This window comes from Eucalyptus grandis, chromosome 8, assembly GCF_016545825.1.
Source record: "Eucalyptus grandis isolate ANBG69807.140 chromosome 8, ASM1654582v1, whole genome shotgun sequence".
In the NCBI taxonomy this organism is placed as follows: Eukaryota; Viridiplantae; Streptophyta; class Magnoliopsida; order Myrtales; family Myrtaceae; genus Eucalyptus; species Eucalyptus grandis.
In genome coordinates this window covers 22,329,534-22,353,203 of record NC_052619.1, presented here as the reverse complement: position 1 = coordinate 22,353,203, position 23,670 = coordinate 22,329,534, and the positions used below count along the sequence as shown (strand labels likewise).

Genomic DNA, 23,670 nt, shown 5'->3' with positions numbered 1-23,670 from the left:
TTTCCGACAATTGATCTCAAAAGGGTTGATTATGTACGCGTTATCTCGACACGTTCTTTCCTTTCCACAACATTTCTTCGTCGCGCCCAATCAAGAAATCAAAATGCTCGTTGCAATGCCACCTCAATGCAACGTACGCCTCTTTTCTAAGCCAAAACATATTATTTGCTAGGAGATAATTGAAGAAAAAGCTCGTCTACGCTCAGTTTACGATGTACACATATCAATACTAGATTCAATATCTGTTCACAGCCACCACCACCACCACCATGCACCAGGACTCCAACGCCTGCCTTTGGAAGACAACATATCCGGAAGTCTATATCATCGAGGCAGGCCACTTAGCTTTCGTTTTCCATATAATTGATCTAAACTTTATCATTACTGGACAGGAAAATCAATCCATCGCTATGAGCCTCAGATATACCCATCAGCGCACTTAGGATTCGATTCGAAGACCTGCCATTGGATAATAAAATATCACACGATTCGGCATCATCAAGCAGGCCCCTCATTCTTTTTTTCCAATGTAATTCGCCTAGGCTCGTCATTTTACGTGGGATTTAGGTCAATGGTCGAGACGTTTGGACCACTCACGGATCCCGAAATTGGCCATGCTCTTATGGGTCCTTCGTTTGATGGAGCTTGCCATCTTCTCTTGTTGAGCCACCGCGTTGCCCACTTGAAGCATGTGTTATTGTAACGTTAGGCCACCTTTTGACTCTTCTCCAGTACATTGAAATGGACTAACAACAACAAGACTGACCAATTGTTTTGCTGGAATGGAATTGATAAGCAAAATACCTTTCAATATATCCAAAAGAATATTTCATAGGAATAGAATCGACAACGAAATATCTTTCAAATAAATATATGGATCAATGTGTGAATCGACAAAGGATATGAAGCATCTTTTGTTGATTTTGGACATAAAAGTAAATGACAAAGAATCTAAAGGTATGGAAACTGGAGGCATTTGCAGTCGGCCATTTAATTTGCCAAAAAGTAAAGATAAAGATAAATTTGCAAAGAACATTGAATTCTAGGATGTACTATTTAAAGCCTACAATCGATGGTTACAAAAGATTATTGAATTAAAAAAGATATTTTCCTAATCCTATCTTCAAAACAAGTAACTTCCCATCCTATCCGTGATTGCAAGAAGTTACATCAGTATTTATCCGCAAGAAGTTACAAATAATGGCACTAAACGTAACCACTCTACGTTTATCTATTATCTAGTAACATTTTTTTAAAAGAAGTTACGTATCCGAAATATTGCTACTCGATAGTTACATATCAATGTCGATTACTTCATCCAGGTGATGGTTCTTGTCAAAAACTTATGTTTACCATTGATAACTTCCTTAGCGAGTTGTTGATGTTTTTCAAGTTGTTGAGTGCTATTTTCATTGATGACTACCATCAACAAAATCTGTCACTTGTCAATTATAATCAAAAGTTGGTCATTTTTTAGTGTGAACATATATCCTTTCAAAAAGAATTTTGATGATTATTCAATTATTCGATTCTTTTATGTTAGATAATCAAGGGTCAGTGTATGCCCCTTGTTATTGATAAATTTAATATTTCCCCACTGAATTGGCTCTTGAATTGTTTACTTTTTTTTTTTTTTTTGCTTGAATTGTTTACTTGAAAACAACACAATTGACTGTGTTATGGCTCTATGAGTAGTGTCACTAGCAATATTTTTATTTATTAAATCTTCTTCACTCGAGATAATTTGGCCTATTGTTAACTTTATAAGGCCATCTTTCAAGTGCGAAAAATCAAAGATTTCATCCAACTTATTAATATTGAACTAGTAAACTTGTTTGTCTTTAGCCCTAGCCATTATTTTTTTCTTTTATTGTGGCAATCTTTAAGAATTGACAAATGTAGGCTTGTCGAGCATCATATTTGCCATATTAATTCCAATGTTTTCATTTGGGTCAGAATTATACTTTGACTCATAATTTTCTATTAAAGCCACATCTTATACAAAGTTTTCAAGTGATCCTTTATATTTGTCCGTGAGAAGTTCTTCATTTTTGCACACTATCATAGCTAATTGAAATAATTCAACAAAATCTTGACCTTCGAATTTTTCTCATTGATTGAATATCAATCCATCAAGAGCCAAACCCGTGAACTCTTTTCCTAAGAGTGACGTAAGGCTTCCATTCCTAGTCTTTTTAGATCGAGCAACAAATTGATTGATTGACTCAATAATTTTTTTTTTTGGTAAGATTGATTGACTCAATATTGCATTGATAGAGTCTAACAAAATCGGTAATTGATACCTCACATATCATTCTATAAAATTAAGAATGGAATTATCTTTCCATTTCCACCGAGGCATAATTGGTCAAATTTCAACGGGTAACCTTTAGGTTCTCGGTCGGATATCTCTTGATGCTCATAGCTAATTGCACCGACATAATTTGCTACCTATTTTGCCTTGAATAAGATCAAATTGAAGCCAAAGCTAGCTAGCAGGATTTAGCTAATTGACATGGGATAATTTTTACTAAACGGGTTGATATATTTTCATTGCGAGGCTGTTTGCGTAGAAAAGAACGATTTGTACGCTAACAAAGTATTTAAACCCCTTAATCAATTTGCCGTGGGCACAAAAGTAGTATTGTCCCGCAAGTTGCCTTTAAAGCAAGATTTTCCAGCTAAGCAAAAGTCATTATACAATTCGCATCTACTCGAGATTGGTAATCATATTTTAATCCTAACCTTAATCATCCGGATTAAGGTTGTCGGGATATTCTTGTCCTGTAATTAATAGCACCTCCATTTGGTAGGCAACCCCCCTTTTCTCCACTGAATATGCCCCTGATCAAGTGCTTAGTTGTCCATGAATTAGAGGGGGAGAGGGCGTTCTAGTAATTACACAGTCGGGTCAGAGGCGCCACGTCAGCGGGGGAGGAGACATCGGGCAAAGGAATGCTTCCCTCTCCGTCGGGTCGGGTAGGTCAAGTTGTCTACCCCCGTCCCTGTTCTTATCCGAGCATAGCCGACGATGACGTTACAAATCGCGAGATCCAGCCCGTGTGGATAAGGAGCTCTCTACAACTCACGCTGGTTTCCTTCAGTCGGGGCAGGCGGGACTGTGTTGGGGCCAGTTTGGCAGGAATAGACGCCGTTCTTGAAGGGCGTCCGGCGTCTCCAGAATCGTGGAAAGCGACCACCGTTCAGTGGGCGACTCTGGTGACGGCTATAAAAAGGGCAAGTTGGGACAGGGATAGGTTAAGGAGCTTTTCTTGTATTGCTAGAGATAGAAAAGAGAGAGAGAGAGAGAGAGAGAGAGAGAGAGATTGTGACCAGCATGACGAGCATGGAGAAGTTTGGTGGCGGTGGTGGTGGTGAGGCTGAGAAGCTTTCTGGGCTCAACAGATATGCCGGTGCTTGTTGCATCGTTGCGTCCATGATCTCCATAATTTTTGGCTATGGTAATCTCTCTCTCTCTCTCTCCATCTGGTTTGCCTTGTCAAGATCTTACGTTTGTTTCGCTGTTCGCTTGTGGATGACGAAACGTGCTGTTCTACTGGTTTAACTGGAACGAGAAATCTTCGTGTGATATACAGGCCATAGCACTCTTTATTTTGTCGTACTGATCATATTGTGAAAGCAAACCTTCGAATCATCCAAGGTTTCTTTTTTACATAAAATTATTTGATCGGAATAGTCGTTGTTTGAAAAGTTTATCCAGATTTAAGATATCATCCTTTGAATGATTGTTTAAAAAGTATCAACACTTGCTAATGCGCAGAGTTTTAATCTTTTATATATGTAAAAAGTTGTCTTTTTAACTAAAAGAGATATTATTGATTAATTTTATAGTAAAGTTGTGATGATGAATTATGTTAAACATGTAGCATGAAATAACTATTTTGATTATTGTTCCTGAGTGTGTTTGTGCCGATAGTATATTTTCGTAAAACTATTTTGGTTAAATGATATTCATGACGTAATCAAGCTGCAATTTAACTCTGGATTTCATAAGATTTTTAGTCTTAATTAATTTTGAAAAATCCCATGAAAGGGATCTATCTTGTCTGAATTAGGACACCGCGCTGGATTGTGTACGACCATGCTATCCTTGGAATGAACTTTTGTTGTCCTTTTCTTGCACTGATTTCAACTTTTAATTTTGTAACTTTACTCCAGACACTGGTGTCATGAGTGGGGCCATGATCTTCATAAAAGAGGACCTCAAGATAAACGACACGCAGGTCGAAATCCTCGCCGGAATCCTCAACTTTTGTGCCCTTTTTGGCTCTCTCATCGCCGGAAGAACGTCTGACTACATCGGTCGCCGTTACACCATTGTTCTTGCCTCCGTCATCTTCTTACTCGGTTCAGTCCTGATGGGCTATGGGCCGACCTACGCGATCTTGATGACCGGGCGGTGCACCGCTGGCGTCGGGGTGGGCTTCGCCCTGATGATCGCACCTGTGTACTCTGCAGAAATCTCCTCCGCCACACACCGAGGATTCTTAAGCTCTTTGCCGGAGATATGCATAAGCATAGGGATCTTGCTCGGCTATGTATCGAATTACTTTTTTGCGAAATTGACCCTAAAGCTAGGGTGGAGGATGATGCTAGGTGTCGCGGCCATCCCTTCCCTCGCCTTGGCATTCGGGATCCTCAAGATGCCTGAATCGCCAAGGTGGTTGGTATTGCAAGGCCGGCTGGCTGAGGCGAAAAGGGTCTTGCTCCAAGTTTGTAATTCGGAGCAAGAAGCGGAAACCCGATTCCATGACATAAAAATAGCAGCTGGGATCGACGCGAATTGCAAGGAGGATGTTGTCAAGCTCCCGAAGAAGACTCGCGGCGAAGATGTATGGAAGGAGCTCTTGCTGAGGCCCTCACCCTCAGTGCGGTGGATCTTGTTGGCCGCGGTCGGCATCCATTTCTTCGAGCACGCGACAGGGATCGAAGCAGTCATCCTTTACAGCCCGCGGATTTTCAAGAAAGCCGGAGTCACCAACAAGAAAAAGCTCTTGCTTGCCACGGTTGGCGTCGGCCTCACAAAGGCCACATTCATAATAACAGCCACGTTTTTGCTCGACAGAGTTGGTAGGAGGCGATTGCTCCAAGTGAGCTCAGTAGGGATTATCGTCGCCCTAACCGGATTAGGGTTTTGCTTGACGGTGGTGGAGCATGCCAAGGAACAGCTCTTGTGGGCTCTCGTCTCGAGCATCGTCGCCACGTACACGTACGTGGCCTTCTTCTCCATCGGGATCGCCCCGGTCACCTGGGTCTATAGCTCCGAGATATTCCCGCTGAAGCTGAGGGCTCAGGGGATGGGCATCGGCGTCGCAGTGAACCGGCTCATGAACGCGATCATTTCGATGACTTTCCTCTCGATGTCGGAGGCCATGACCATCGGCGGGACCTTCTTCATGTTTGCTGGCATGGCCGTGCTGGCTCTGGGATTTTTCTATTTCTTATTGCCCGAGACGAAAGGCAAGCCCTTGGAAGAGATTGAGATGCTCTTCACCAGGAAGAACAGTAAGGCCAGGAACAGAGGGATAGAGATCCAGCCGAACAGTGTCTAGTGGAGTCTGTAGACGTTTGAAGTAGTGTGGTATATTTCGTAGCAAATACGTATTTGACAAGTTTCCAAAACTTGGACATATAAAAGCGCTGAAGCTGTGAGTTATATCAGAGACCTCGTAATCTACATCGAATTATGGAGAAAAAGTGGACATCAATCTCGAACTCTTCTGATCAATGTCACTGCTGCATTTTCTCATTCCCATCTTTGAAGTGCTCCCGATCTCCAAAGCTTCGACTCCCTATCCCATTTCAAGAACTTTTTACCAGTGTTAATATCTTGTACATGCGAATGTGGCGACTTAGCATGATGGTTTAAAGTCGAGCCAAATTGATCGTAAAACAAAGATAGTATTGTGCGGTTCGGGATGTCATTTTCTAGGGTCGTTCTGATCTTTCCGCTAAAGCTTTCCGGACCCCACGCTGTTATGTTGCGTTTTGGAAATATCTAGTCCAAATCGAACCCCGTCCTTGATGACCCGATCTGATATAATATGCTTGCCCATCTCTGTACAAGCCACCAACACCTGTGACCCAATATGCGTGGCTTTGTTACCGTGAAATGAGGCCATCTTGACTCTTGTCTCCAGTTATCTAGACATTCCTGGCGTACTTTTTGGCCCTTGAGGATCGTAAGCTTTTGAATTTGGATCATTTGATCACGCATGTTACCGAATTTCGGAGGGCATCATTTATTACTTGGTTTCGGACCCTGTCGTGTGTTGGTTATGTGTGATCATCATGTGCATGGGTTGTGACAAGTAATCCATGAAAAGATGGTTCAGACATCAAGCAGAGTAAAAAAATGGAAGTTTTAAGGACTAAGACTCCAGTTTCTTAAAGACCAGAGACTCGCAAATGCGAAAATCATTGAGCTCCAAAGGTCCAGAATGCAATTGGGTCGGTCTGTATATTTGATAAATTTTCGGAACATATATTCTATCCTTGTGCATTGTTTTGGCCCGCAAAAGGAAATGAAAAGGAGCAGAACCCCACTAATCTTTCAATTTAGATGATTGTCTATACAAACCTTTTCAATTGTAGCCGATATCTTATTACGAGTAAATTTCTTGGTTTATCAACTTTCGTTTTGTCAGAATTTTCCTGCAATGAATTAACTTTCACTAAAAATTATTCTTCAGTTTTTAATCAAAGGAGACAAGGTCATGTGGCGACTACAGACATGAAATATCACAAGTAAATAAGGAACTCAACAATTTCACTTTAGATAGAATTGTACAAATACAAATCATGCCAAAATTTAATCGACGACTGTCACAACCTTCGAGGGTGAATTACTTAAAGGAGGCTAATGGATTACTAAGTCCGAAAACTTAGCACGGACCCTCCCAAGTCCTACCAATCGCGACTTGATATTAAGAAATTAACCCATTTAAACATGCAATTACACTCAATTTGAAGCCGCCACTAACTAATTAGGGTTGATTAGAAACCCAAGTAAAATATGAGAGAATACTTTACTTTTGCGAACCAGAAATTCAATAAGTTCGGGAACATGATTATGCTAGATTAATCTAACACCCTTTTGGTACATTTTTATTTTAATTTCAAAAATATTTTGCACGTAGTCTTGATTAATTTTAACCTAAACTACTAAAATAAAATTCAATCAACCGAAGTGATAAATTGTAAGAAATTATAAACTACAACTTCATTAAGGTCCACTCTCTAAAGAAAAACTTACAACAATGCTAATAAAAATGCATGCCCTAAACATAATTTCTAATGACATGACATCTAATTTTTCTTTTTCTTTAAAAAATGTTAATTATATACAATCTTAATCTAAATTTGATATGCATGAGTTTTACTTTAATGACATATGAGATGCAATTCATGCGACATAATTTGAATCGTCACAATATGTGTGCAATCTAATTTACATAATCCTAAATATGCATGTTGGTACATGATATGGGATGGATGACATGGTAATTCTATATGCATGTTCTCTTTATGATTTTTTTAATGATTCTTTTAATACATATATGCAACCCACACTAAACGATGATGACATAAAATGGGATTAATTATGAACTAGCCTATTAACTAAGCAAGTAAATGACCTTCGTGTTTTCTTCTTTTTAAAATGACTTAATAATTCTTTAAAAAAAACAACATAATGATGCAATACTAATTTTTGGCTTTTTTTTATTATTAAAAAAAACTACACTGCGGGAATATTAAAACATTAACCTATGACCCACTAACTAAAGCGCAACATGTGGTGTGCACATTATGAAATCTATATAACCTAAATAACATTTTTTGTTCTTTTTTGTTTTGATTTTATTAAAGGAAAATTATCCTAATTCTATATGAATCTTAAAAATTAAAATGCGTTGCTTTAAATGCGAAATGTGTATGGACCTAAATACCTAAATCCTAGATATGACATATGATGCATGATATTTGATGAGCGAATAACGATAATGCACCAAAATATGTGTCCTATTGAAAATCCATCAATGTAAATCAATGACATATTATGTGAATCAATGATGGAAAGAAATTCATGAATTTGCCATGAAAAGTCGAAATAATCAAAAATCTAACCCGACGTATCGCAGCTCAATATTTTTTATTATTATGACTTAATATGACAAATTTCCTAATCGGATAATGATAAAAATAAATCAGAACAAATCAAGTTAAAATAAAAAACTATGAAACAGAATATTTGATCTGAATTTAGCCTAAAGAAATTACCTAGTCAAGGGCACAGCCTTTTGTTGCTAAAAACAGCACCTGCACAAAGAGAAAATAGAGAACAGCCCCAAGGAAAAATCACGTCTCGATGTGGGGGTGTAATTTGGCCGAGTGTGAACGATGGGAGAGAAACAGTATCGGATCAGCCACGTCAAACTCACAGCAACATTGGTTCGTCCAGTAATAAAAGTGATAAAAACCGGTCAACGAAACCACCGAGTTGACACAGAATTGGACGGTAACTCTGGCAACAGGAACCGGCAAAGGATCTCCGGAAAACAGTGATGGCGAGCGGCGGAGGTGCAGACACAGCGGAGGGCAGGTGTCGCGGTCGTCGGAGCTCTGGTGAGAGGTAACAAGCCCGAACCAGCAACGGCAAAGCAGCAACCGTCGCTGGTGCAGGAGCAGCAGAGGGCAAGCGGCTCGGTGAGCGGCTGCTACGGGCGTTGCAGGTGAAGCGGGGCGCGGAGGGGGCGTCGCTCGGGCGCGCAGAGGAGCAGCAACGTCGCAGGCAGAGGCGGCGACTTCTGGCGTCGGGCGTAGCAGAGCAGCGGTGGCAGAAACACGGCGGTGGAGTGGGTGTAGGAGCGGCAGCGGCAGCTCGGCGGAGGCGTCGGCACAAGGGTGCGGTGGCGCGGCTGGGTGAGGAGGAGCCGTCGGTCTGCGGGCAGCAAATTCCGGCGAGTGCAGGGGGAAGAGGATGAACAGTAAACGTCCAATCCAATCCCCTGCCGATTAAACTTTGCTTCTGCTTTTTCCCTTTTTTTTTTTAATTTTTTTTACTCTCTCCCTCCTGCCCATCTCTTTTGACTTTTTACCCTTTTGACTTTTTCCGCTTTTCCTCTCCCACAAACCGAAGCTCTCTTTTTTTTTTTTTTCTTTTTTCACTTTTCACTTTTTTTCGACGAAGAGAAGCCCCCTCGTTCCGAAGCCTCGCATCCTTTATTTGTTTTTGCAAGTGAGATATTCACTTAACCACTTAGACAAAAAAATAGCTCCAAAATCACACAATAACAAATTTCTTGAATTTTGAAATGAGGAGATATGTTTAACAAGAAAATGCTTTATTATTCAATTTCTTTTCAAAATCTCCCTCCAAATGTGTTATTTTATATGTTATTTATTACCCTTTATTTTTATTTTCTAAAAGATAAGTTTAATCCTAAATTAGGTGTCAACAACGACATAGAGTCATTTCAAAGGAATGGAATGCGGGCAAATTATGCTGGAATTTAATTAGCGACAAAGCTTGAAAGTGCAAAGATGCTATGTTGAAATTTCATTAATGATGCGACATCCATGATAGAGATACATGCCGGAATTTAATCGATGACGCAAGTTTAGAAACTAAAGGTATAGTGTAGAAAAGTAAAGATAATTGAAAATTTTGTTTGTTTGTTTATGAAGGAGATCTCCAATAGACGATTGATGGAGGTTAAAGTGGTCATGCCATAATTGCTCCTAAGCGGTTCACGGAGGTTGTATCCATGTTCCTCCACCTCCAGAAATTTTGTGCCCATTCTTCCACAAGGCCATGACCTCATTTCCGAATGGTTTTTCCTTTAAAAACGTGTGCTTATTGCTCCACGACCTCAGTGGCATTCTTCTCTAACAACTTCAAACTTGTAATCATTTTTTGATACTTTCTATGCGTTCAACTCTATATTGATACCTTAACAATATACCAATATACATTTGTCGACTATTTTTAACCAAATGACGTTGTACATCGACATTCGATCAGCAATAATCATTAATATGGACAAATATTGATATCGATCCTTGCGATCGTCAATAATATGTTGCGTGCTTGATGACATTCACGCTTTAATCACATGTCTATCCATATTGACAACTCGGTCCGTTTTTGGTTCAAACAACTTTCTCATGATCCTTCAAACGCGTAAAGATCACATGCTGTTTATGGACTGCAAAAAGTAAATTTGGTTTGGGCAGATATTTGGTTTAGGAGTCCCGCACGGTTGCATCCTTCCATAGCCTCGATGGCTGATAAAAGGTCCCAACACAAACCAAGATTTGGTTCAGAGCTTGATCTTTCTTAGCTTTCCAGTCGGATTATGCAATGCCAATTCTATTCAATCTTTCTATTTCTTTTCGTCGTTCAGATTCTTACATTTGATTGCTTGAAATACGCAGATTCAAGTGGAAAAGATCTCTTGCAATCTCTTAGGTGTCCCATACCAGCGTGCAAGAAAGAAAAGTGGGAAAATTGTCCAAAAAGTTCTAAACCTATTACACTTTTATCAATTCAGTCATAAATTTATTAATTTTGCCAATTTAGTACTAAACATTTTCACTTTTTGCCAATTGAGTCAATTCGGCTAATTTTGGCTGGAAAATGCTAACATGGACTCTGGTGAGGCCACGTAGGACTGCCGACGCTAATGTAGACAGTTTTTAATAATATTTTAATATTTTTTAATATATTTTTATATTTCCCCCCCCTTTTTTTTCCTTTCTTTTCTTTTTGGCTTTCTTCTTTGCCTTTTTCGGTGGTCAGCTGGCCATAGGCGACGGCCGGCCACCAGCCATGGCCGGCTGATTGGCCTTGCCTAGGCGCGCCCAGCCCGGGCGAGGCCAACCTATGCCTAGGCCGGGGGATTGGCCTTGCCTCGGCGCGCGTCACCCAACCGACGCTCAACAAGGGTCACTCCGGCGAGGGCAAGCCTTGGTGAGGGCTCTCCTAGCCAAATATGGTGAGGTCGGCCCTCGCCCAGGTTAGGGCGACCTTGCCTAGTGTGGCCGTTGTTCGGCTGATGCCCAGTGAGACCGCCCTAGCTTGGGTGCAGGTTGGCCTCGCTTGGCGGCGCCGTCACCCAACCGACGCTCAACAAGGCCGCCTTGGCCTGGGCGCGAGCTCTCCTAGCCAGATTTGGTGAGGTCGGCCCTTGCTTAGGTCAGGGCGACCTTGCCTAGTGTCGCCGTCATTCGGTTGATGCCCAGCGAGGCCACCCTAGCTTGGGTGCAGGTCGGCCTCACCTGGCCTGGGTGAGAGTTGGCCTCACCTAAGCGACCCTTGCCCGGCGCGCTTGGGCAAGGGCTCCCCTCGTCGAGGCTAGCCCTCGCTCGGCCAAGCCTCGCTTGTGGTGGGCAAGGCTAGCCGACTGGATGTGGCTGGCGGTCGGCCACCGGAAAAGGTAAAGAAAAAAGTCAAAAAAATAAAAAGAGGGTGAAAATAAAAATAAAAATAAGAATATTATTAAAATATTATTAAAAATTGTCCATGTTAGAGCCATCTGTCCTACGTGCACCGCTAGTGTCTACGTTAGCATTTTCTGGCCAAAATTGGCTGGATAAACTTAATTGGCAAGAAATGAAAATATTTTTGACTGAATTGACAAAATTAAAAGGCTTAGAATTGAATTGGCAAAAATAAAGTTGATGACTTTTTGGACAATTTTCCCTCCTAACCTTAATGATCCAAATTAAGGTTGTCCGGACCTTCCTGTCCCGTAATTAATAGCACCTCGACTTTGTTGGCAACCCCCCTTGTCCCAACTAATCATTTGGGATTACGATGGAATCTCTCTTAGAGAAATTGCTTTGTTGTGCATTAATCAAGTCAAAGGTGCCACGTCAGGTCAAATTGTCCGCTATCCCTATCCAAATCTGAGTGTCTTGACTGACGATGACGTGGCAAAGTCCGATTCCAGGTGGCGTTTCACCTCCCGCGATCTCTATCCATTCATCTTATTGAGATCGAAAATGGAAAGTCAAGATCAGGCAGGCTACACGCAAGCTGGGTTTCCCTACGAATTTAGTGATTTCCTCCTCTATCCGTTCGATTCTGCAGGTGGGATTGTATCAGGACCGGGGTTTGGCTGCAGTATTTGGATATCTTTCTTGAATGGGATACGACCCTCAGCTGGTGTTGCCGTCGAAAGGAACCGCTGCTCGGCGTGCGATGTGTGGCGTTGTGCTATAAAAAAGGGTCGGTTAGGACTGCGATTGTTCAAGGAGCTTTCGAATATTGCTAGAGAGAGAAAGAGAGAGAGAGCGAGAGAGAGAGAGAGAAGCAGTGAGAGAGAGAGAGTCATAAGCAGAAGATTGCGATGGGCATGGAGAAGTTGGGCGATGGTGGTGGTGAGGCTGAGAAGCCTTCTGGGTTCAACAGATATGCCTGTGCTTGTGCCGTCGTTGCGTCGATGATCTCCATTATTTTTGGCTATGGTCATCTCTCTCTCTCTCTCTCTCTTCCCATTTGGTTTGCCTTGTCGAGATCTTACTTTCGTTTCGCTGTTCACTTTGAGGATGATGAAACGTGCTGTTCTACTTGTTTAACTGGAACGAGAAATCTTCGTGTGATATACAGGCCATAGCACTCTTTATTTTGTCGTACTGATCATATTTGTGAAAGCAAACCTTCGAATCATCCAAGGTTTCTTTTTGACAAGAGATCATTTGATTGGAATAGTCGTTGTCTAGAAAGTTTATCCAAATTCAAGATATTATCTTTTGAATGATTGTTTAATATGTATCAACACCTTGCACAAAGTCTTTAATCTTTTATATATGTAGAAAGTCTCTTATAATTTATTGATAGCAAATCGGTGTCTTTTTAACTAAAAGATATATTGTTGATTAATTTTATAGTAAAGTTGTGATGATGAATCATATCTAAATGTGTAGTATGGAATAACTATTTTGATTATTGTTCCCAAGTGTGTTTGTGCCAATAGTTACGTTTTCGTAAAATTATTTTGTTTGAATGATATTCATGACATAATCAAGTTGCAATTTCAATTATAGATTTCATGAGATTTTTAGTCTTAATTAATTTTGAAAAATCCTATGAAGGGGATATGTCTTGTCTGAATGCTGGATTGTGTACGACCGTGCTATCCTTCGAATGAACTTTTGTTGTCCTTTTCTTGCACTGATTTCAACTTTTAATTTTGTAACTTTACTCCAAACACTGGTGTTATGAGTGGGGCCATGATCTTCATAAAAGAGGACCTCAAGATAAACGACACGCAGATCGAAATCCTCGCCGGAATCCTCAACTTTTGTGCCCTTTTTGGCTCTCTCATCGCCGGAAGAACGTCTGACTACATCGGTCGCCGTTACACCATTGTTCTTGCCTCCGTCATCTTCTTACTCGGTTCAGTCCTGATGGGCTATGGGCCGACCTACGCGATCTTGATGACCGGGCGGTGCACTGCCGGCGTCGGGGTGGGCTTCGCCCTAATGATCGCACCCGTGTACTCTGCAGAAATCTCCTCCGCCACACACCGAGGATTCTTAAGCTCTTTGCCGGAGATATGCATAAGCATAGGGATCTTGCTCGGCTATGTATCGAATTACTTTTTTGCGAAATTGACCCTAAAGCTAGGGTGGAGGATGATGCTAGGTGTCGCGGCCATCCCTTCCCTCGCCTTGGCATTCGGGATCCTCAAGATGCCTGAATCGCCAAGGTGGTTAATATTGCAAGGCCGGCTGGCCGAGGCGAAAAGGGTCTTGCTCCAAGTTTGTAATTCGGAGCAAGAAGCGGAAACCCGATTCCATGACATAAAAATAGCAGCTGGGATCGACGCTAATTGCAAGGAGGATGTTGTCAAGCTCCCGAAGAAGACTCGCGGCGAAGATGTATGGAAGGAGCTCTTGCTGAGGCCCTCACCCTCAGTGCGGTGGATCTTGTTGGCCGCGGTCGGGATCCATTTCTTCGAGCACGCGACAGGGATCGAAGCAGTCATCCTCTACAGCCCGCGGATTTTCAAGAAAGCCGGAGTCACCAGCAAGAAAAAGCTCTTGCTTGCCACGGTTGGCGTCGGCCTTACAAAGGCTACATTCGTAATAACAGCCACGTTTTTGCTCGACAGAGTTGGTAGGAGGCGATTGCTCCAAGTGAGCTCAGTAGGGATCATCGTCGCCCTAACCGGATTAGGGTTTTGCTTGACGGTGGTGGAGCATGCCAAGGAACAGCTCTTGTGGGCACTCGTCTCGAGCATCGTCGCCACGTACACATACGTGGCCTTCTTCTCGATCGGGATCGCCCCGGTCACCTGGGTCTATAGCTCCGAGATATTCCCGCTGAAGCTGAGGGCTCAGGGGATGGGCATCGGGGTCGCAGTGAACCGGCTCATGAACGCGATCGTTTCGACGACTTTCCTCTCGATGTCGGAGGCCATGACCATCGGCGGGACCTTCTTCATGTTTGCTGGCATGGCCGTGCTGGCTCTGGGATTTTTCTATTTCTTATTGCCCGAGACGAAAGGCAAGCCCTTGGAGGAGATTGAGATGCTCTTCACCAGGAAGAACAGTAAGGCCTGGAACAGAGGGATAGAGATCCAGCCGAACAGTGTCTAGTGGAGTCTGTAGACGTTTGAAGTAGTGTGGTATATTTTGTAGCTTATACGTTTTTAACAAGTTTCCAAAACTTGGGACATATAAAAGCGCTGAAGCTGTGAGTTATATCAGAGACCTCGTAATCTACATCGAATTATGGAGAAAAAAGTGGACATCAATCTCGAACTCTTCTGATCAATGTCACTGCTGCATTTTCTCATTCCCATCTTTGAAGTGCTCCCGATCTCCAAAGCTTCGACTCACTATCCCATTTCAAGAACTTTTTACCGCAGTTGAGTTCTTGTACATGCGAATGTGGCGACTTAGCATGATGGTTTAAAGTCGAGCCAAATTGATCGTAAAACAAAGATAGTATTGTGCGGTTCGGGATGTCATTTTCTAGGGTCGGTCTGATCTTTCGGCTAAAGCTTTCCGGACCCCACGCTGTTATGTTGCGTTTTGGAAATATCTAGTCCAATTCGAACCCCGTCGAACCTCTATTAACGTTGCGGCGCATCCTTGATGACCCGATCTGATATCATATGCTTGCCCATCTCTGTATAAGCCACCAACACCTGTGACCCAATATGCGTGGCTTTGTTACCGTGACATGAGGCCATCTTAACTCTTGTCTCCAGTTATCTAGACATTCCTGGCGTACTTTTTGGCCCTTGAGGATCGTAAGCTTTTGAATTTGGATCATTTGATCACGCATGTTACCGAATTTCGGAGGGTATCATTACTTGGTTTCGGACCATGTCGCGTGTTGGTTATGTGCGATCATCATGTGCATGGGTTGTGACAAGTAATCCATGAAAAGATGGTTCAGACATCAGGCAAAGTAGAAAAATGGAAGTTTTAAGGACTAAGGCCCCGTTTGGTTCGGCATTTAGAAGGGGCTTTTGGCCTCTAAAGGGGTTTGGGCAAAGCGGGTAGTGTTTGGTTCAATATTTTGGGGACTTTGGGAGATGCAATTGCATCTCCAAGGGGCTTGAAGGGGCTTTAGGGAATGGAGGGGGAGAGGTCCATTGGGAAGTTGCATTTTCGGAATGCAATTTTTCTATTTCATCTTTCTAGAAAATCGATTCGACCGCGGCCAAGGGGTCGCGCGCAAAAATCCCCTGTTTGATATGGGTTGTGACAAGACCTAATCCATGAAAAGATGGTTCAGACATCAGGCAAAGTAAAAACGGTATTTTGGCCAAAGTTGCATTTTTGCAAATTTTACCAAACGAACTCGGAAAAGATTCAAAGCCAAAGGTATTTGCATTTTGGCAAATGCATTCCCCAAAACCGAACCAAATGTGCCCTAAGACTCCACTTTCGCGCATGACAACCATTCTATTCCGAAATAGTTTCGAAACGAGAAATAGATTTTTCTATTTCTATTTCTAAAAAGTTTCTAAGCAAAAATCACCGTTTGATAACGACACAAAATTTCTACTCTAAAAATAGAAATTCGTTTGATAATGACATAAAATTTCTTCCTTTCGACGGCGACGGCGATATATGCCTTTAATATAAAAAATAAAAATAAAAATGATTTAGTAACAAAAAAAGAAAAAAAAAAATAAAATAAAATAAATCATAAAAAAATAAAATAAAAATATCATTTTATTTTAAAATAAAAATATCCTTAAATTTTATTTTACAAATATATTTATTTTAAAATGAATAAAAAAAAAAAAAAAAAAAAATTATTTGGCAAAACATTCAAGGCAAAAATAAAAATAAATTTATTTTTATTTATCATAAATAAATTATTTTTAATAAATTTATTTTTAATAAACTAAAAATAAAATGATAAATAAAAATAATTTATTTATTTATAATAAATTTATATAAAATTTTAATACATTTATTTTTTAAATGAATAAAATGAATATATTAATTTTTATTTTTAATAAAATGAGAGGAGGAGGTAGAGACGTAAAGGAGATGAGGGAGGACTCACCGAAATTAGGGTTTAGTGGGAGATATTATTTCTGATTTCTCTTCCATAAATCAGAAGTAGAACATTTATATTTCTGATTTTTCTTCCAAATCAATTTCTGGAATAGAAATCTATTCCGTAAATAGAAAAAATGAGTAAGTTTATCAAACATGTTTCTATTCGAAACAAGTTTAGAATAGAAAATTTATTTTGGAACAGAAATTTTAGTTATCATGCACCCCCTTAAAGACCAAAGACTCGCAAATGCGAAAATCATTGAGCTCCAAGGGTCCAAATGCAATTGGGTTGGTCAGTATATTTGATAAATTTTCGGAACATAAATTCTATCCTCATGCATTGTTTTGGCCCGCAAAAGGAAATGAAAAGGAGCAGAACCACACTAATCTTTCAATTTAGATTGTTGTCTATTCAAACCTTTTCAATTGTAGCTGATATCTTATTACAAATAAATTTCTTGGTTTATCAACTTTCGTTTTGTCAGAATTTCTCCTGCAATGAATTAACTTTCACTAAAAATTATTCTTCAGATTTTAATTAAAGGAGACAAGGTCATGTGGCGACTCCAGACGGAAAATATCACAAGTAAATAAGGAACTCAACAATTTCAATTTAGATAGAATTGTACAAATACAAATCATGCCAAAATTTAATGGATGACATAGAGTCATTTCAAAGGAATTGAATGCGAGCAAATTATGCTTGAATTTAATCAACGACAAAATTTGAGAGTGCAAAGATGCTATGTTGGAATTTCATTGATGATGCGACACCCATGATAGAGATATATGCCGAAATTTAATTGATGACGCAAGTTTAGAAACTAAAAGTATAGTGTAGGAAAGTAAAGATAATTGAAAATTTTATTTGTCTGTTTACGAAGGCCCTCTCCAATAGACGATTGGTGGATTTTAAAGTGGTCATGCCATAATTGCTCCTAAGCGATTCACGGAGGTTGTATCCATGTTCTTCCGCCTCCAGAAATTTTGTGCCCATTCTTCCACAAGGCCCTGACCTCATTTCCGAATGGTTGTTCCTTTAAAAACGTGTGTTTATTGCTCCACGACCTCGGTGGCTTTGTTCTCTAACAACTTCAAACTTGTAAATCATTTTTTGATACTTTCTATGCGTTCAACTCCATATTGACACCTTAACAATATACCAATCTTATTAATCGATACCTTTGTCGACTATTTTTAACCAAACGACGTTGTACATCGACATGCGATCAACAATATCATTAATATGGACAAATATTGATATCGATCCTTGCAATCGTCAATAATGTGTTTTGTGCTTGATGACATTCAACATGTCTATCCATATTGACAACTCAGTCCATTTTTGGTGCAAGCAACTTTCTCATAATCCTTCAAACGCGTAAAGATCACATGCTGTTTATGGACCGCAAAAAGTACATTTGGTTTGGGCAGATATTTGGTTTAGGAGTCCCGCACGGTTGCATCCTTCCATAGCCTCGATGGCCGATAAAAGGTCCCAACACGAACCAAGATTTGGTTCAGAGCTTGATCTTTCTTAGCTTTCCAGTCGGATTATGCAATGCCAATCTTTCTATTTCTTTTCGTCAGTCAGATTCTTACATTTAATTGTCTTGAAGTACGCATATTCAAGTGGAAAAGATCTCTTGCAATCTCTTAGGTGTCCCACACCAGCGTGCAAGGAAGAAAAATGGGAAAATTGTCTAAAAAGTTCTAAACCCATTGCATTTTTATCAATTCAGTCATAAACTTATTAACTTTGCCAATTCAATCCTAAACTTTTTTCACTTATTGCCAATTGAGTCAATTCGGTCAATTTTGGTTGGAAAATGCTGACGTGAACTTTGGCGATGCCATGTAGGACCGCCAGCATTAACGTAGACAATTTTTAATAATATTTTAATATTTTTTGATTTTTTCTGTTTTTTCCTCCTTTTTTCTTTCTTTCTTTCTTTTTGGCTTTCTTTTTTGCCTTTTCCGATGGTCGGCCGACCACCCGCCATGGCTGACTGGTTGGCCTTGCCCAGGCGCGGCCTGGCAAGGGTCACCTGGGTGAGGCCAACCTACGCCTAGGCCAAGGCGGCCTCGCTTGGAGTAGCTGTCACCCGACCGACGCTCGGTGAGGCCACCCTGGCTAGGGTGAGGGCTCTCCTGGCCAGATCTGGTGAGGTCGGCCCTCGCCCAGGTCCGGGCAGCCTTGCCCGGTGTTGCCATTGCCCGACTAATGCCTAGTGAGGCCGCCCTAGCCTAGGCACAGGTCGGCCTCGCCTGGCCTGGGCAAGGGTTGGCCTCGCCAGGCGACCCTTGCCCGGCCACGCCTGGGCAAGGGCTCCCCTTGTTGAGGCTAGCCCTCGCCCGGCCGGGCCTCACCTGTGGTAGAAAGGCAAAAAAAAAAAAAAAAAAAAAAAGAAAAAAACAATAAAAAACAATGAAAATTCAAAAATATTAAATATTATTAAAAATTGTCCATGTTAACACCAATGGTCCTACGTGCACCTTTGGCGTCTACGTTAGCATTTTCCGGCCAAAATTGGCCGTATGAACTTAATTGGTAAGAAATAAAAATGTTTAGGACTGAATTGGCAAAATTAAAATATTTAGAACTGAATTAACAAAAATGTAATAAGTTTAGGACTTTTTGGACAATTTTCCCTCCTAACCTTAATGATCCAAATTAAGGTTGTCCGGATCTTCCTGTCCCGTAATTAGTAGCACCTCGACTTTGTTGGCAACCCACTTGTCTCAACTAATCATTTGGGATTACGATGGAAACTCCCTGAGTGAAATTGCTTTGCTGTGCATTAATTAAGTCAAAGGTGCCACGTCAGGTCAAATTATCCGCTGTCTCGGTCCTAGTCCGAGTGTCTTGACTGACGATGACGTCGCACAGTCCGATTCCAGGTGGCGTTTCATCTCCCGCGCGCTTTATCCATTCATCTTATTGAGATCGAAAATGGAAAGTTAAGATCAGGCAGGCTACACACAAGCTGGGTTTCCCTGCGAATTGAGTGAGTTCCTCCTTTATCCGTTCGGTTCTACTGGTGGGATTGTATCGGGACCGGGGTTTGGCTGCAGTATTTGGATATCTTTCTTGAATGGGATACGACCCTCAGCTGGCGTCGCGGTCGAAAGCAAACGCTGCTCGGCGTGCGAACTGTGGCGTTGTGCTATAAAAAGGGTGAGCTGGGACTGCGATTGTTCAAGGGGCTTTCGTATATTGTTAGAGAGAGAGAGAGAGAGAGAGAGAGGCAGTGGGAGAGAGAGTGATAAGCGGAAGATTGAGATGGGCATGGAGAAGTTGGGTGATGGTGGTGGTGAGGCTGAGAAGCCTTCTGGGTTCAACAGATATGCCTGTGCTTGTGCCGTCGTTGCGTCGATGATCTCCATTATTTTTGGCTATGGTCATCTCTCTCTCTCTCTCTCTCTGGTTTGCTTCATTGAGATCTTACTTTCGTTTTGCTGTTCGTTTTGTGGATGATGAAATGTGCTGTTCTACTTGTTTAGCTGGAACGAGAAATTTTTCTTGTGATATATAGGTTAGATACTCTTTCATCTTCACGGATCAATCATATTTCAAATCATTCAAGGTTTCTTTTCTATAGAAGATTATGTGATCGGAATAGTCTTTGTCCGGAAACTTTATTGAGGTTCAAAATATCAACTTCTGAATGATTGTTAATAAGTATCAACGCCTGCTAAAATGTGAACTAATTAAAATTTTATTTACTAAAAACCTCTTATAATTCATCATTAGTGAATATCAGCATCTTTTTAACTAGAAGAGAAATTGTTGATTGATTTAGAGTAAAGTTGTGATGAGGATTCATCTAAACATGTAGTACGAAAGAACTATTTTGATTATTGTTCCCGAGTACTTAGATTCCTACTACTTACATTTTTGCAACTCTATTTTATATAGATGGTATTCTCTAAAGTAATTGATTTCGTCTGGCAATTTTTACTATAGATTCCATAAGATTTCTAGTCTCGATTGATTTTAAAAAATCCAGTGAAAATGATCTATCTTGTCTGGATTAGAACACTTTTATAAATTGTGTATGACCATGCAATTCTTGAAATGAATTCTTGTTGTTCTTTCTCGTACTGATTTCACCTTCAATTTTCCAAATCACAATCCAGATTCTGGTGTCATGAGTGGGGCCATGATCTTCATACAAAAGGACCTCAAGATAAACGACACGCAGGTCTGAATCCTTGCTGGAATCCTCAATATTTGTGCCCTCGTGGGCTCTCTCATCGCCGGAAGAACGTCAGACTACATCGGCCGCCGTTACAGCATCGTTCTCGCCTCCGTCATCTTCTTACTCGGCTCGGTCCTAATGGGCTATGGGCCGTTCTACGCGATCTTGATGACAGGCCGGTGCATTGCTGGCATCGGGGTCGGCTTCGCCTGATCGCGCCCATGTACTCCACAGAAATCTCCTCCGCCACACACCGAGGATTCTTATCCTCTTTGCCGGAGCTATGCATAGCCCTAGGATCCTTGCTAGGCTATGTATCGAATTACTTCTTCGCAAAATTGACCCTAAAATTAGGATGGAGGATGATGCTCGGTGTCGCGGCCATCCCTTCCCTTGCCTTGGCACTGGGGAGCCTTAAGATGCCTGAATCGCCGAGGTGGTTGGTATTGCAAGGGCGGCTGGCCGAGGCGAAAAGGGTCTTGCTCCTAGTTTGTAATTCGGAGCAAGAAGTTGAAACCCGATTCCGAGACATAAAAAGAGCTGCCAGGATCGACGAGAACTGCAAGGAGGACGTTGTCAAGCTCCCGCGGAAGACTCGGGGCGAAGGTGTGTGGAAAGAGCTCTTGCTAAGGCCCTCGCCCACAGTGCGGTGGATCTTGTTGGCCGCGGTTGGGATCCATTTCTTCGAGCACGCAACGGGGATCGAAGCAGTCGTCCTCTACAGCCCACGGATTTTCAAGAAAGCCGGAGTGACCAGCAACAAAGGCCTCCTGCTTGCTACAGTTGGGGTTGGCCTCGCAAGGTTCGTACCTGTGATAATAGCCGCGTTCTTGCTCGACAGAGTCGGCAGGAGGAGATTGCTCCTAGTGAGCACAGGTGGGATGATCGTCGCCCTAACCGGATTAGGGTTTTGCTTGACGATGGTGGAGCATGCCAAGGAAGAGCTCTCGTGGGCTCTCGTCTTGAGCATCGTGGCCACCTACGCGTATGCAGCCTTCTTCTCGGTCGGGATGGCCCCGGTCACGTGGGTCTACAGCTCGGAGATATTCCCATTGAAGCTGAGGGCTCAGGGGATGGGCATCGGCGTTGCGGTTAACCGGCTCATGAACTCAGTCGTGTCGACCAGTTTCCTCTCGATATCAAAGGCCATAACCATAGGCGGGAGCTTCTTCATGTTTGCCGGCATGTCCGTGTTGGCGCTGGCATTCTTCTATTTCTTTCTGCCTGAGACGAAGGGCAAGTCCTTGGAAGAGATCGAGATGCTCTTCACCAGGAGGAAGAGCAAGGCCATTGACAAAGGCATAGAGATCCAGCCAAACAGTGTCTAGTTGTAGACTGTACAGCTTGGATTAGTGTCGCATATTATGCAGCATATTTAATTTGAAATGTGCCGGAAAGTTGGAGTATGCAAGAGAAGCTAAGCTTTAAGTCATATCAGGAACCTGGTAATTTAGTTCAGTATACCGCACTAACTTTTTAGTGCTTCTGATCTCTAAAACTTCAATTCACTCATTGACCGACTAGCAATTCAACAGCCTCTACCGCAATTGATTTCTTGTATTTTTTTTTTTTTTTAATGTGGACTAAGCATTGATGATATAAAATCGAACCAAGTTGATTATATAAACAAAGAAAATAGTATTGATTGGTGCCATTCTTGGGATTGTTTAATTCTTTGGCTAAAGTTTTCTCAACCACAAAATAGTGCTGAGCAAAAACTCAAAACGGTGCATTCCTATCTCATCTATTCTCAAATTAATTTCCATATCGCAAAAATTCCAAAATTTGATGCGCCTATGCCATATCTACTAAAAAACTAATTTTCATGCCATAAAAAATTACAAACCAAGTATATTAGCACCACATTTACCTTCAAAACTAATTTCCATGTTATAAAAAAAATCTCAAACCGATATACCCATGCCTCGTTTACTAGTTTGAGATCTTTTTGTGGTGTGGAAATTAGTTTGGGGCACATGTAGGATGGATATACCGATTCAAGGTTTTTTTTTTGTGGCACAAAAAACAATTTGGAGGGTGAATGCGATAGAAACGTATGTAGTCTCTCTCTCATTTATGAGCTCAATCTTTTTGCATCTAGATATCTCAACAATAGATCACTATAGAGGGAGCCCCATGTGTCAGTTTAGATATCCCAACTTGAATGGATTATCATAGAGGAAGCCGAGTTTGAGTCTCTTATGATATTTAGTTGGATCAACATTCGCTTAAAAGTTTAAGCTAATGAATTATAAGTTAATTTTGATATATTAATTACTTTAAACTGCATTTATTTGATTTTGGATTTCTCTAACATAACTCACACGTGTATTCTAATAAGATCATTCATTTGCGTATGTTACCAAATTTTCGAAGGGCGTCATTCTTAACTCCGTTTTGGACCACGTCATGTGTTTGTCATATGTGATCTAATCATTGAATCATGTGTGAAGGTTGTGACAATTAATCCATGACGGACGCGGTTCAGGCATCGAGCGGAACAGAAAAATTGAAAGTCTAAAGGACTAGGACTCCAGTTTCCTAAAGATCAGAGACTCGCAAATGCGAAAAAATCATTGAGCTCCGGGGGTCCGGAATGCAATCGGGTTGGTCCGGATACTTGATTGAGTCTCGGAACAGATCTTCCATCCTTAGGGCATGCTCTGGTTCGCAAAAGGAAATAAGAAGGAGCAGAATGATAATTCCACGAATATCTTTCGATTCAGATTATGTTGGTGTCGGTGATGTTTTTGATTTATCGGCTTTCTAATCATCCTTCAAAAGCGCAAGAATTACGTGCTGTTTATAGACTCCGAAAAGTCCACGTGGTACATTTGGTTTCTCCGGACTTTTGATTCATGAACAAGACCGTGCCCCGATAGTACCGAGATCTAGCTCAGAGGTCGGTCGA

At 41.4% G+C, this 23,670-nt stretch overlaps 2 protein-coding genes and 1 pseudogene across 2 annotated transcripts; all 3 read left to right on the top strand.

Annotated features, from left to right (window-relative positions):
* Window positions 1-3,008: 3,008 nt before the first annotated feature.
* LOC104456866 (probable polyol transporter 6) lies at window positions 3,009-5,679 on the top strand. Its single transcript, XM_010071744.3, has 2 exons — window positions 3,009-3,461; window positions 4,180-5,679. Exons 1-2 carry the CDS (start codon window positions 3,338-3,340, stop codon window positions 5,571-5,573), a joined length of 1,518 nt encoding a protein of 505 aa, XP_010070046.2. The 5' UTR covers window positions 3,009-3,337; the 3' UTR covers window positions 5,574-5,679.
* A 6,522-nt stretch (window positions 5,680-12,201) lies between these two features.
* LOC104416472 (probable polyol transporter 6) lies at window positions 12,202-14,835 on the top strand. Its single transcript, XM_010027865.3, has 2 exons — window positions 12,202-12,492; window positions 13,235-14,835. The coding sequence occupies exons 1-2, from the start codon at window positions 12,375-12,377 to the stop codon at window positions 14,626-14,628; spliced, it is 1,512 nt and encodes a 503-aa protein (XP_010026167.2). The 5' UTR covers window positions 12,202-12,374; the 3' UTR covers window positions 14,629-14,835.
* A 5,005-nt stretch (window positions 14,836-19,840) lies between these two features.
* LOC104416475 lies at window positions 19,841-22,147 on the top strand (annotated as a pseudogene).
* Window positions 22,148-23,670: the final 1,523 nt, after the last annotated feature.